General features: G+C 47.0%; 1 protein-coding gene across 1 annotated transcript; it reads right to left on the reverse strand.

Annotated features, from left to right (window-relative positions):
- Nucleotides 1-7043: 7043 nt before the first annotated feature.
- Nucleotides 7044-13563, reverse strand: LOC121531334 (heat shock factor protein 1). The gene is made up of 12 exons (XM_041836569.2): nucleotides 13327-13563; nucleotides 11492-11600; nucleotides 11166-11293; nucleotides 10943-11067; nucleotides 10267-10342; nucleotides 9968-10035; nucleotides 8814-8913; nucleotides 8512-8633; nucleotides 8185-8376; nucleotides 7946-8054; nucleotides 7680-7745; nucleotides 7044-7153 (listed from the first exon to the last, which is right to left on the reverse strand). The coding sequence occupies exons 1-12, from the start codon at nucleotides 13450-13452 to the stop codon at nucleotides 7094-7096; spliced, it is 1281 nt and encodes a 426-aa protein (XP_041692503.2). The 5' UTR covers nucleotides 13453-13563; the 3' UTR covers nucleotides 7044-7093.
- Between the last annotated feature and the right edge of the window lie 694 nt (nucleotides 13564-14257).

The raw sequence follows: 14257 nt of genomic DNA on the forward strand, positions 1-14257 counted from the left end.
ATTTATAAAGGGAGGCCAAATGCTTGTTTGGCTTCCCTTGCATTCAATGCTACAGACGGCAACCATGTCATACTCTTTTTGATCAGACAGCATCAGATAGATGGGCTACACATACAGAGACAGAGGGTCGCTGTTTCATTCGCTTGGATGCTTCCTCTGGTTAGATACATTCATCCTCTTGCGAATTTAAGGAAATGTATGAAACACAGAGAGACTAAATATACATTATTTTGTATGTTTTTTTCTTTTTTTCTAGGTCATTTTTTTGGGGAAGCCTGGCTTCCCTTGGCATCCATGAATACACGCCACTGCTGCCCATATGATCATTCAACTATGCACAAAGATCTAGTTCGAGATATGGCCTGTGGTTGAAAATGTACCCAATTGTCATACTTGAGTGTCACGAATTCAGCCGAAGCTGCCCCTCCTCCTTGCTCGGGCAGGTTTCAGCGTTCATCGTCATCGGCTTACTAGCCACTACCGCTCCATTTATCATCACTCCTTTGGTCTTGTCTTGTCTTGTCTTGTCAATCACACACACCTGGTACTCATTCCCTCATTAGTCTGTGTATAAGTGTTCCCTCTGCCCCCTTGTCCTTTGTGAGTGATTGTTCGTTGTGAGAGTGAGTAGCTCGGTTGAGCTACTCATTACTTGTATGCAGCCAAGGTTGATTTTCCCTTGTGCTAGTTTTGTTCTGTCGCTATATGCGCTACATTATTGTACACTGAATAAACTCTTGATTTCTGTGTTTTACCTCCTGCGCCTGACTCCGTCATTCACACCTCATCACAGAATCACTCACCCGCTATGGAGTCAGCGGGAGAGGAACGCACACCTGGAATCGTGGCAAGGGTCCAGGAGCAGTCCAGGATGCTGGCCAGCTTGGGGGAAGCGATGGATCAGGTTATTCAGGTCGTCCAACGCCTGGAGAGAAGAGGAACCAATCTGTCGAGACCAGCTGGCCAACCGGATCCAGCCACCTACATCACAGCACCCGGAGGGATCCAGATATCCCGACCTCGGGCGTTCGATGGGATGCCGGCTCTATGTCAGGGATCCCTTCTCCAACTGGAGCTGTACTGCTACAGTGTCAGGCCCGCGCCATCAGATCGAGAGCAGGTGTCCATCCTCATTTCCTGCCCCTCGGGGAAAGCCCTGGAGTGGGCCAACGCGGTTTGGAGAGAAGGAGGAGCCGCGTTGGAGGACTACAGGGAGTTCGCCCGCCTATTTCGGGCGGTGTTTGATCACCCGCCCGAGGGTCGAGAGGCGGTTGAGCAGCTGGTCCACTTGAGGCAGGGGACGAGGTCAGTACAGGAGTTCGCGCTGGAGTTCCGGATCCTGGCAGCAGGGTCCGGGTGGAACGAGCGGGCCCTGATCAACCAGTTCTGGTGCCATATACGGGAGGACGTCCGACGGGGGCTAGCCTGCCGTGACACCAGTTTGTCTTTTACCGAACTGGTGGACATGGCCATTCGTCTGGATAACCTGGAGGAGGTCTGCCCGTTCCCGCCCGACCGATGCGGATCCAGAGCTCATGGAGCTGGGTGGTACCATGCACCGAGAGAGCGGAGGACGACAACGCCAGTGCGACTCGGATGGCATGAAGGGACATTCCACCACACGTTGTCGTCAGCGTTCTTTTGGTTCAGGAGGCGGCCGGCAGGGCACTCTCGCATCACCCCAGGTATTGAGCACCCACTCTTGTTCAGAGCCCTCTGCTGAGCACTGTACTATACCCATATACTTCCCTGATCACATGAGAGTTCCCCAGTGTAAGGCGCTAGTCGATTCAGGCGCAGCTGGGAACTTTATGGACAAAACTTTCGCACGCTGCCAGGGAATTTCATTAGTTCCCCTATCAATTCCACGCCCCATCAGAGCACTTGATAGTCGACCATTAGGGTCTGGGTTGATAAAGGAAGTCACGGTACCAGTCACCATGATCACACAGGAGACGCATTGTGAGCAGGTCACTTTTTCCATCATTGAGTCTCCTGCTTTCCCTGTGGTGTTAGGTATTCCATGGCTAGCACTCCACAACCCCACTTTCCCATGGCCGCAGAGGGTTCTCACGGGGTGGTCGCAAGAGTGTCAGGGTTTCCATTGGTGCAACCACGGTGGAAAGTCCAGACGGTGCCTCCACCGTGCGCATTCCCCCCGAATACCATGATCTGGCACAAGTGTTCTCTAAAAATAAAGCGACTAAATTACCACCTCATCGGGCGGGGGATTGCGCAATAAACCTTTGGGTAGACGCTGTACCTCCCAGGAGTCATGTGTATCCCCTGTCGCAGGCGGAGACGGAGGCTATGGAGACATACGTCACCGAGTCACTGCGCCAGGGGTACATACGTCCCTCCACTTCACCGGCCTCCTCAAGTTTATTTTTTGTGAAGAAGAAAGACAGCGGTCTGCACCCGTGCATTGACTATCGACCACTGAACAAGGAGACGATTAGATTTAGTTATCCTCTCCCCCTCATTCCGTCAGTGGTTGAGTCATTGCTTGGAGCGCATTTCTTCACTAAATTAGATCTCAGGAGTGCATACAACCTGGTGCGTATCCGAGAGGGAGATGAGTGGAAGACAGCATTCAGCACAACCACGGGGCATTATGAATACCTGGTGATGCCCTATGGTTTGATTAATGCTCCCTCAGTCTTCCAGTCCTTTGTGAATTAGGTGTTTCAGGACATGCTTGGTCACGGTGTAGTGGTCTACATCGACGACATCTTGGTGTATTCCGCTACGCGCGCCGAGCATGTGTCCCTGGTTCGCAAAGTACTGACCCGACTGTTGGAAAATGACCTTTATGCTAAGTCAGAAAAGTGTACGTTTTTCCAGCAGTCCGTCTCCTTCCTCGGATACCGCAATTCTACCACAGGTGTGGAGATGGAGGGCGACCGCATTGCAGCCGTGCGTAATTTGCAGACTCCATCCACGGTAAAGGTGGTGCAATCAATCAATCAATCAATTTTATTTTATATAGCCCTTCTTACATCAGCTAATATCTCGAAGTGCTGTACAGAAACCCAGCCTAAAACCCCAAACAGCTAGTAATGCAGGTGTAGAAGCACGGTGGCTAGGAAAAACTCCCTAGAAAGGCAAAACCTAGGAAGAAACCTAGAGAGGAACCAGGCTATGAGGGGTGGCCAGTCCTCTTCTGGCTGTGCCGGGTGGAGATTATAACAGAACCATGCCAAGATGTTCAAAAATGTTCATAAGTGACAAGCATGGTCAAATAATAATCAGGAATAAATCTCAGTTGGCTTTTCATAGCCGATCATTAGAGTTTAAAACAGCAGGTCTGGGACAGGTAGGGGTTCCATAACCGCAGGCAGAACAGTTTAAACTGAAATAGCAGCAAGGCCAGGCGGACTGGGGACAGCAAGGAGTCACCACGGCCGGTAGTCCCGACGTATGGTCCTAGGGCTCAGGTCTCTCAGTTGGCTTTTCATAGCCGATCATTTAGAGTTGAAAACAGCAGGTCTGGGACAGGTAGGGGTTTCGTAGCCGCAGGCAGAACAGTTGAAACTGGAATAGCAGCAAGGCCAGGCGGACTGGGGACAGCAAGGTGTCATCATGCCCGGTAGTCCTGACGTATGGTCCTAGGGCTCAGGTTCTCAGAGAGAAAGAGAGAACGAGAGAATTAGAGAGAGCATACTTAAATTCACACAGGACACTGGATAAGACAGGAGAAGTACTCCAGGTATAACCAACTAACCCCAGCCCCCGACACATAAACTACTGCAGCATAAATACTGGAGGCTGAGACAGGAGCGGTCCGGAGACACTGTGGCCCCATCCGAAGAAACCCCGGACAGGGCCAAACAGGAAGGATATAACCCCACCCACTCCGCCAAAGCACAGCCCCCGCACCACTAGAGGGATATCCCCAACCACCAACTTACAATCCTGGGACAAGGCCGAGTATAGCCCACAGAGGTCTCCACCACAGCACAAACCAAGGGGGGGGCGCCAACCCAGACAGGAAGATCACGTCAGTATGTGTGCAGCGCTTCCTTGGCTTCGCCAACTATTATTGGAGGTTTATCCGGGGCTTTGGCAAGGTCGCAGCTCCCATTACATCTCTGTTGAAGGGTGGGCCGTCCCGGCTCCGCTGGTCTGCTGAGGCTGACAGGGCCTTCAGTAACCTGAGGGAACTGTTCACCTCGGCCCCGGTACTGGCCCACCCCAGTCCATCACTACCGTTCGTAGTGGAGGTGGATGCATCCGAGGTTGGGATGGGAGCAGTCCTGACTCAACGCTCGGGCACGCCACCAAAGCTCCGCCCCTGTGCGTTCTTCTCAAAGAAGCTCAGCCCAGCGGAGCAGAACTACGGCATTGGTGATCGGGAGCTGTTGGCTGTGGTCCGAGCTCTGACAGTGTGGAGACATTGGCATGAGGGGGCGAAACACCCATTCCTCGTCTGGACGGACCACCGTAAAACCTAGAGTACATCCGGGCAGCGAGGAGGCTGAACCCTCGCCAGGCCAGGTGGGCCCTAGTCTTCACCCGGTCTGATTTCACACTGTCATACATTCCGCGTACGAAGAACGTGAAGGCAGACGCACTGTCCCGGCTGTATGATACAGAGGAAAGGTCCAGAGACAATACCCCCATACTGCCAGACTCCTGCATTGTGGCGCCGGTAGTATGGGCGATGGACGCGGATATATAGCGCAGGCATTACGCACAGATCCATCTCCACCGCAGTGTCCAGCTGGGCTGCAGTACGTGCCTGCGCTTATCCGTGATCTTCTGATCTACTGGGCACACACGTCACCCTCCTCTGGTCACCCAGGTATCGGTCGTACAGTGCGCTGCCTGACCGAAAAGTACTGGTGGCCTACCTTGGCTAAGGAAGTGAGGGTGTATGTTTCCTCCTGCTCAGTGTGCGCCCAGAGTAAGGCACCTCCCAGCGGGTATGTTAAAACCTTTACCAGTTCCACAACGACCATGGTTGGCAGGTAGCTTAGTGGTTAGTGGTTGTGCCAGTAACCGAAAGGTCGCTGGTTCTAATCCCCTAGGTGAAAAATCTGTCAATGTGCCCTTGAGCAAGGCACTTAACCCTAATTGCTCCTGTAAGTTGCTCTGGGTAAGAGCGTCTGCTAAATGACTAAAATGTAAATGTCTCATTTGAGTGTTGATTTTTTAACTGATCTGCCTCTCTCTCAAGGGAACACCACCATCCTGGTTGTTGTGGACCGCTTTCCGAAGGCCTGCCATCTCCTTCCTCTGCCCGGTCTCCCCACGGCTCTGCAAACTGCGGAGGCCCTGTTTACACACGTCTTCCGGCACTAAGGGGTACCAGAGGACATAGTGTCTGACCGAGGTACCCAGTTCACGTCAAAAGTCTGGAAGGCGTTCCACCCTGAGAGTAATGGGCAGGTGGAACGGGTTAATCAGGATGTGGGTAGGTTCCTTTGGTCCTATTGCCAGGACAGGCCGGGGGAGTGGTCGGTGTTCTTGCCATGGGCAGAATATGCCCAGAACTCTCTTCCCCACTCCTCTACGAACCAGAGCCAGACCGAAGCTCCTGCAGTGAGGCCCCCGTCTTTGTACTGGGGGATCTGGTCTGGCTCTTGACCAGGAATCTGCCCCTCTGCCTGCCCTGCCTGAAGCTGAGCCCGCGGTTTGTAGGGCCGTTCAAAGTCCTGAGGAGAATCAATGAGGTCACATATAGGTTATTACTCCCCCCTGATTACCGTATTAACCCCTCATTTCATGTGTCTCTCCTCAGGCCGGTGGTGGCTGGTCAGCTCCAGGAGTCTGAGGTGCGGGAGGTCCCTCCACCTCCTTTGGACATCGAGGGGGCGCCGGCATACTCTGTCCGGTCCATCCTGGATTCGAGGCGCCGGGTGGGGGGCCTTCAGTACCCCGTGGAGTGGGAAGGGTACAGTCCGGAGGAACGGTAGTGGGTCCTGGTGAGGGATATCCTTGATCCCTCTCTGCTGAGGGACTTCCATTGTCGCCATCCGACTCGCCCTGCTCCGCGTCCTCCTGGCCGTCCCAGAGGCCGGTGTCGGCGCGCTGCTGGAGCTGCGCATCAAGGGGGGCGGGGGGTACTGTCACGAATTCAGCCAAGGCTGCCCCTCCTCCTTGCTCGGGCAGGTTTCGGCGTTCGTCGTCACCGGCTTACTAGCCACTACCGCTCCTTTTATTATCACTCCATTGGTCTTGTCTTGTCTTGTCTTGTCAATCACACACACCTGGTACTCATTCCCTCATTAGTCTGTGTATAAGTGTTCCCTCTGCCCCCTTGTCCTTTGTGAGTGATTGTTCGTTGTGAGAGTGAGTAGCTCGGTTGTATGCAGCCAAGGTTGATTTTCCCTTGTGCTAGTTTCGTTCTGTCGCTATATGCGCTACATTATTGTACACTGAATAAACTCTTGATTTCTGTGTTTTACCTCCTGCGCCTGACTCCGTCATTCACACCTCATCACATTGAGTAAAAGTAAAGATACCTTAATAGAAAATGGCTCAAGTAAAAGTGAAAGTCACCCAATAAAATACTACTTGAGTAAAAGTCTAAAAGTATTTGGTTTTAAATATACTTAAGTCTCAAAAGTAAATGTAATTGCTAAAATATACTTTAGTATCAAAAGTAAATGATATAAATCACTGAAAAATTCCTTATATTAAGCAAACCAGACAGCACGGTTTTCTTGTTTTAAAAATGTACGGATAGCGAGGAGCACACTCCCACACTGACATAATTGACAAACAAAGCATTTGTGTTTATTGAGTCTGCTAGATCAGAGGCAGTAGGGAAGACCACGTGTTCTCTTGATAAGTGTGTGAATTGGGCCATTTTCCTGTCCTGCTAAGCATTCGAAATGTAGCGAGTACTTTTGGGTGTCAGGGAAAATGTATGTGAGTAAAAAGTTTATATTTTCTTAGGAATGTAGTGGAGTAGAAGTAAAAGTTGTCAAAAATATAAATAGTAAAGTACAGATAACCCCCCAAAACTACTTCAGTAGTACTTCAAAGTATTTTTACTTCATTACTTTACACCACTGGATATGGCTGTGTGTACATACTGTGCCTTTCTTTGTCAGGACTAGCCTGTGCCAGCTGATTTGTCAAGCCGTTACTGTTCCTCACAACCAGCATTGGGGTAAGCCTCTGCCTCCTGGCTCTGAAACATGTACTGGAACACAGCAACACAGAATGGGGGGATTAGATACTACTTAAGATAACACTGACCAGTACTATTAACCAACTACAGAGAGGCTACCTGCACAGCACGCACTGATTCATCCTCCCAAGAAGTGATAAGGTCAGATGTTGACAAATTGTTTTCCCATTACCTGCCCTTGTCTGACTAAAGCCACAGTCATTTATGGCTGACACAGTAATGGTGGTCACTAGTTACCACAAACAAAGTCAAACCCAGCCTATTTCTACAATTTATCTTCTTAAAATCCGATTTCAAACCTAATCTTAACCCTAACCTAAACCAAACCGCTAACCTTATGCCTAACCTTAAATTAAGACAGATTTGTACGATATATACAATTTTGACTTTGTGGCTGTGGCAACTAGTGGAAAATCACAGTAACTCATAACTTGTGCTGACTTTACTGACTGGTTGATTGCACTGAATATAAAACTAGACTTCAAGATATAATATCTGTGCAGAGCTAATTCATACACCATAAACATATTCTACTCACTGATTTCAGGTTGGACTCCATATCATTAAAGTTCCACTCACTCAAGGGCAGGTTGAAATTGAATGGCTGTAAAGACAGAACAGCGTCATATCAGTATGAGCTGCTGTGATCACTGTCTGACTCACTCCTATCTAGTGAGGAGAAACTAGAGATCTTCACATGGGAGCTATTATGTCTGTTTCTGCAGTAACTTTGTTCCTCATGCTTCCGGGAGACAGGCTTTAAACACACTCTGTGTCTGCCAAGCTTTGGAGGGTCCTACTCACATCCATGACAGCAGCGGTGGGCTCCACACTTTGCTGGTGGGTCCTCAGGAGAAGCTGCAAGTCCTCCAGACTCATGTCCACATTCTCTACAGCATCAGGTACTTCTGGTCTACAACACACATCATCATATCACACTACTTGGGCTTCACTGGAAAACAATAAATTAATATGTAATAATATAAAACAATGTAGAACTGTTTATCTGTGTGTGTGTGTGTGATGTGTGTGTGTGTGTGTACCGTTCCAGAGCAGGTCTCTTGCTCCTCCTCTCTGCTCCAGACCCTCTGCCCTCCAGTACAGACTGTACCATGGCAACATGGAGGACAGGGGGTTCAGAACACACCTCACAGGAGTCCAGTGGAACACCCTCCCCCCGGCCTCGAACCCCTGGGCTCACTGGCTCCTCTTTGATCAGCATCATACACTTATCCCTGTGTGGGGACAGAAACACAGCAGACGTATTTGTTTATACCAGTCCTACTGAATAAGGCTAGATACTGGATTTTGTTGCTTTGGAAGCCACTACAGGATAAAAGGTGACTTTGCTTTTGATCTTTGATCCTCACCTTGTCTCCTCTGTTTGCATTTGAATAGTGATGTTGCTGGGTTGTGACATTTCTGTAATGTCTGATATGATTGGTCCTCCTGTCATTGCACTATTGGAGCAAGAGGCAGTTTCTGTGGATGGCTGTGGAGAAGGAGCAGTAATAGAGTTTGATTAAAGGTTTGTGAAGCTCACAGCCTGACAGTCACTATGCAGTTCAAAATATCAAGGATAATCATACTGTCCCAATGCTAAATGGAAACTATCAATTCAGTACAACTAGCAAAAAGTAGTGTAATGGTGAAAGTTAGAGTGGGTTCTCACCGACTGGATATAGAAGGGCTCATGCAGGGGCTCCATCTGGTGGCTACGGCTGAACTTGGAGGCTGGGGGCGTGGTGGAGCCATCATCCAACATGAGGGGACTGGGAGGGCCAGGCATCACCATGAGGGGGAATATAGAGAAATGAAAAGTGAATAAATGGAAATACTCTCTTCTCTTGTGCAATGACATGCCTTGGAACTGACTGAGAGCCATAGAGAGCTGTGTCTGCTCATCCTTACTGGATGAGAGCCAATGATAAGGGAAAGTAACCGTAACCTCTATTGCAAGGGAGAGTGAAGCAAGCAGTGGTAGTTTTGAGAAACAAGATTAGCTTGTATAGAACACGTAGGCCTTAAAACACTGAATAACCCACTTGCTTTTCGACCACTGAAAAAAGTCAATACGGTATGTTAGTAATTACACTATGTAATTGACTTTTGTGATATTTTCTTTTATTCATCTTATACCAACCACTGCTGTTTCTATTTTGCCAAGGCTGTGTACACATAATGCCATATCTCTATCAATTGAATTTACTGCAACCAATACTAAGCACAAACAGCAGGGCACAATGACAGCATTAATTGTATTGTAGAACACAGCTATGCCACAGTGTTATGAATGTTATTGGAAAGTGTATAAACAGATATGAAAAATGTCCAGTTAACATAGAGTCAGTATTGACTGTAAATCTTTAGGTGTTATGGACATGACAGCTGTAATGAGGGAAAATATGAGTGTGGTATGTGACTGTGCCTTGTCCTTTGACCGATTTGTTCACACGGGTCACACAAGCTGACAGTGCATTTCTCATAGAGGGTCATGCGCCCTGGTTAAGTGGGGTGGTGTGGGTGTGAGAGGATGGTGGGGAGCTCAGAGCTCAGTAGGTCTGATTCAGCATTTAGCTCCATTCATCCCAACTGTGATTGTGCAGCGCGTCAGCTGACCACATCCAGCTGAGTTGGCCGTTCCCACTGCTGTGTTTGTGTTACTATTGTCGATTTGTTAGTATAGTGTGTTAATGAGTGTATGTACATACAGGTGTGTTTGTGTGTGTGTTTTTGAGTGCATGTATTGTTAATCTTAGCCTTTGTGTGTGTGTGTGCGTGTACGTGTGTGCGGGCACACACTACAAAGCGTGGAAGTATACTCACAGCTTTCTCTTCATTCCTACAGTGCTGGGTGTATTTGATTGCATCTGGCTGAAGAGGAACTGAATCAGCTATAATGGAGCAAAACACAGAGAATGATTCAGCACCAAAGTAGTCTCTCTAGACAGACGGGTTGCCTCCCACAATGTACCAATGTTCCGCGGACTGGGTTTCTGAGACAAGCACCAAAGTAACACACTTTGACTCTCTCTCTTCCTCTCTCTCTCTAATTCAAACACACACACAGGCTCTCACACACGCGCACACACACTGTATTGTCATGTTTGGTCAGAGGTTCTCACCTTGTTCATGACTTTCTGCTGCTGGGTGTGGTTCTGTCTCAGTGAGACCACCTCTCTCCACAGCACCTCATTCTGTCTGGAGGAGTAAGACAGACCACTGTGACATTCACCACTTTACTATCAACCCCCTCACTCACCACCCCGCATGTCCCAAATGTGTGTGATCTATGTGTGATTAAATGGTGTGACTGGGCGATGCTCTGATTTCAGCCCGTTCACCCTGATGTGTCCTATCTGAGGGCTCAGCCAGATGTCATCCACCTATTCCAGATCAGACAGAGACATGTGACAAGATCACCTGTACTGCTAGAGTACCTGACGCATGCACCTGACCAGCACATCTGACACTATTATAGGGTGCAACGGTCAGGTGAGCAGCTGAATGTTCTCTTCAACCAATGTAGACAATGGACCAAACCATTGGAACATACAATGAGGCCAGGGACAATGCATGGACTACTGAGGATGGACTATGAGTTGCTTTGACTCTGTTGCATATGGCTTAGTATGATTAGTAATACGTTTTCTCCCAGTTCAGTGCCTCAAACTACATTTCATAGCATTAAACCACTACAGTACTGATTATAGTAACTGTATTGATTTAGCATGTGTCATACATTGTCGATGTAGTTATGATTGATGCGGTGTATTAGCACACATTGTTCTTCCTACTTACTGTTTCATGTCTTGCATCTGACACTCCATGTTCTCTTGTTGACTGCGCAGCACCTGCACCTCATACAGAAGCTTACTCAAGTCCTCCTGTCGTACTTTAGTCTCTTCACTCTTCACGATTGAGACCTAAACACACAGACAAACACACACAGAGGTCTTACCATGTGTACTTTGTTGGTGTGTGTGTCTGTGTGTGTGTTTTATTTCCTAGGTTTCTGCCTCACCTTCCTCTTGATGTGCTCCAGCAGGTGTTCGTGGCCTTGCAGGAAGTAGAGGTGCTGGAACTCTGTGTCGTCTCTCTCTGGCTTCACCAGGCCACTCTGCTCTATGTTCACCACCTTCCTGAAGCCATCTGCACACCATTCCACAGTTAGCGGCACACAGCAACACACACACCTCCAGAGGCACAAACACTCAAATACACAAAGGAATGCATATCCTACCTACACATAAACAATACACAAGTCATTCCTACACAATTGTCTTCTAAATACTGCTAAATATCAGAGAGGGCTTTCTCTATTCTCTAGTGATGAGGAGAGGTACTCACACATGTTGAGCTGACGGACAAAGCTGGCCATGTTGTTATGTTTGAAGTACTTTGGCAGCACCTCCTTGGCAAACCTGCCCTGGTCAAAAACATGGAAGCTGGTTCCAGTCTGAGGGACAGACCAAAATAGGGGTTTGTGTTCAAGTTCTATTAACCACTGATTGGACATTGACTACCTCAATTCAACATTCAGGGCCAGTTTCCCAGACATAGATGAATGCTTTGTAGTCCAGGACTAGGGTGTCTGGAAAACCAGCCGTTAGTGTCAAAACCATATAAGGCTCAATCCTATAAATCAAGTGAAGGTTGATCAAGTAGGAGGTGTATTATTTGCTTTATAACAAGAAGTCCATACAAAATCTTTACTTTGCATATCCTAGTTTTCTTTTTGAAAAGACTAGCTGAATTCGAGCGGAAAGGGGAAGCTTAGCCACTTCCATTGTTCATTTCTTAGAATTCTAAGTATCCTAAAAGCTGAAATGAAAGTTGAGGGAAAATCAAATGTATCAGCAAGCTGTACCCAACCTCTTTGACAGTAAATCAATGACAACCTCTTTCACATTAAATCATTGACAAGCTTATGGACTGTTGTCACTACGTCATTGTCCAGTAATCAACCTGGGGTCAGCGAAAATATTTGTAGAAAATTCCCCCCAATGTCTTCATGAATATTGCTAGCAACGACAGAATAAATACATTTTCAATTACAAGCCTACAGTAGAAAAGAGGAGAATATCTTCTTTCTAACTTTCTAATGATAACAACTTTATTTCTTGACTTGGATATACATTTTTTAGCCAACCTATGGCTAATCTTTGTTTAACCAGCTAAACAGCTGCTACCAGTGAAAAGGTGTTACCTTTCTAGCTCAGTGTTGGGGAGTAGCCTCGTGAACTACATGTAGTTCAACTAGTAATTAAACTACTTGGTGGTAGTTGAAATAAATTCTAATCTTGGTAGTGTTTTAAATAGTTCATAATGTTTTTGCCATGTAGCGGTGTAGCTAATCCTGCGTTCACGTGCTCATCGGAAATTCCTATTTCCTAGTTGTGATGTTGGAAATGCAACTTTGTTTCATTCTGTGCTTTTTGGTCGGAAACAATTCTTCAACCAACCAATTTGGGTTGCCGGTTTGCCTTGGCGGGGGTCACTGTGCAAAAAAAGGTTGAAGAGCCCTGCAGTAGCACATTATTTTAGTGTTAAACAGGTTGGCCAAATTATTTAGATTATTTTTGTAATCGTTCATATTTCTGTCCCAATATGAGTCCAGTACGCAAAATCAGCTAATGAACATGATGAAATCATACTTAATTCTCGCAAAGATGGCTACTCACTTACATTTTGGGGACTCTGTAAACCAGATTGTGGAGTCTTCGGCATAACAGTAACACTAACAGGTACAAAGATAGAGATGTCGAGGGGTGCTTAGTGTGTGGTCTCACCACTCCTTCATAGACAATGCTGACATACTAGTCAGAATGTTTTATTACATTTTCCATACTTTTATAAAGGGAACAACACACAAAGGCATTTTCTAATTTCACTGATGAATGCAAGGCAGGCACGTTTTTTTTGTGTGTTAACCAATGGTTTAAATATATGACTTTCTTTGTTAACTCGGGTATAAATGGTCACCAATTAATTTAATGTTCAAACATAGAACTATCTTTGAGTAATAGACAAGTAGAATCTTCACTAAACCATTACTTATCTTCTCTATCTTGTAATTTCTATCAAACACATTAAATATATTCCACTGTATGAAAGACCTAAAGACCTCTAACTCTCTTTAACCAAGTTAAACAACCAGAAGTGTCAGTCCTTCAGGTACTCACAGCACTCCAGCAGATGAGGTGGTTGGTGTCCGGGTCCTCTACCAGGGTCCACAGTTTGGTGAGGAAGGCAGGCACATTACTGGCATAACCTCCATCCACACCAACAGTGCCAAGAGATTCCTGCATGGCTGAGCTTCAGTTGGATCAAGGAGTTGTTATTAAGAATGTGTATGAGAGTGTGTGTGTACGTGCACAGGTCCTACTCCATCTCTGAGCTGCTTTGCTGCTGACTCTCAATCTCTCTCTCTCTCTCTGGACCACTCATTCGGCCATATCAGGCCCTGTCATCCCTACAGGCTATCGTCAGCACAAACCTGCCCCTGCAGCATCACCATAGCCCTCCAACACAACAAAAGACCCCACTGGGGAACAATACAGGCCATCACAAAGCCTAAAATAATACCACACTGTCATGCCAAACAGCACAATTCAGCACAGGAGCGCTGGTGAATACGTGTGTGTGTGTGTCCAGATATAAACACTCCTATAAGAACAACTTTTCAGGATCAGGGCCAAGAGAAGGAGAGTCGTTGTCTTGAAGACCGCACATTCATCACAATTCATAAAGGCCATGATACACTGACCAATACTCACAGACTCCTCAATTACTCATCTTCATAGCTCAGGGACAAACACATAAATATCATATAACATGTAACCCTTACAAAGAGTACATAGAACAGTATGTGGTTTGTACGAGTTTTGTATCAATGACCACTGGTTTTGTGTCACAAAGATTATTGTTTTCTGAGAAAATTGTTTGTTTTGTTGTCTGAGTGTCATTGAAAAATCTGATGAGTTTAAACTTCAAATCCTGGTCAGAAATATAAATGAGTTCCTATTTGTGACCATGTTATTTTAATTATTGTTTGCATCCCTGGAGAATGCTCATTTTATGTATCTTGATCTGTGGTTAGTCACATGACAAAAT

This window comes from Coregonus clupeaformis, chromosome 19 (genome assembly GCF_020615455.1).
Source record: "Coregonus clupeaformis isolate EN_2021a chromosome 19, ASM2061545v1, whole genome shotgun sequence".
NCBI lineage: Eukaryota > Metazoa > Chordata > Actinopteri > Salmoniformes > Salmonidae > Coregonus > Coregonus clupeaformis.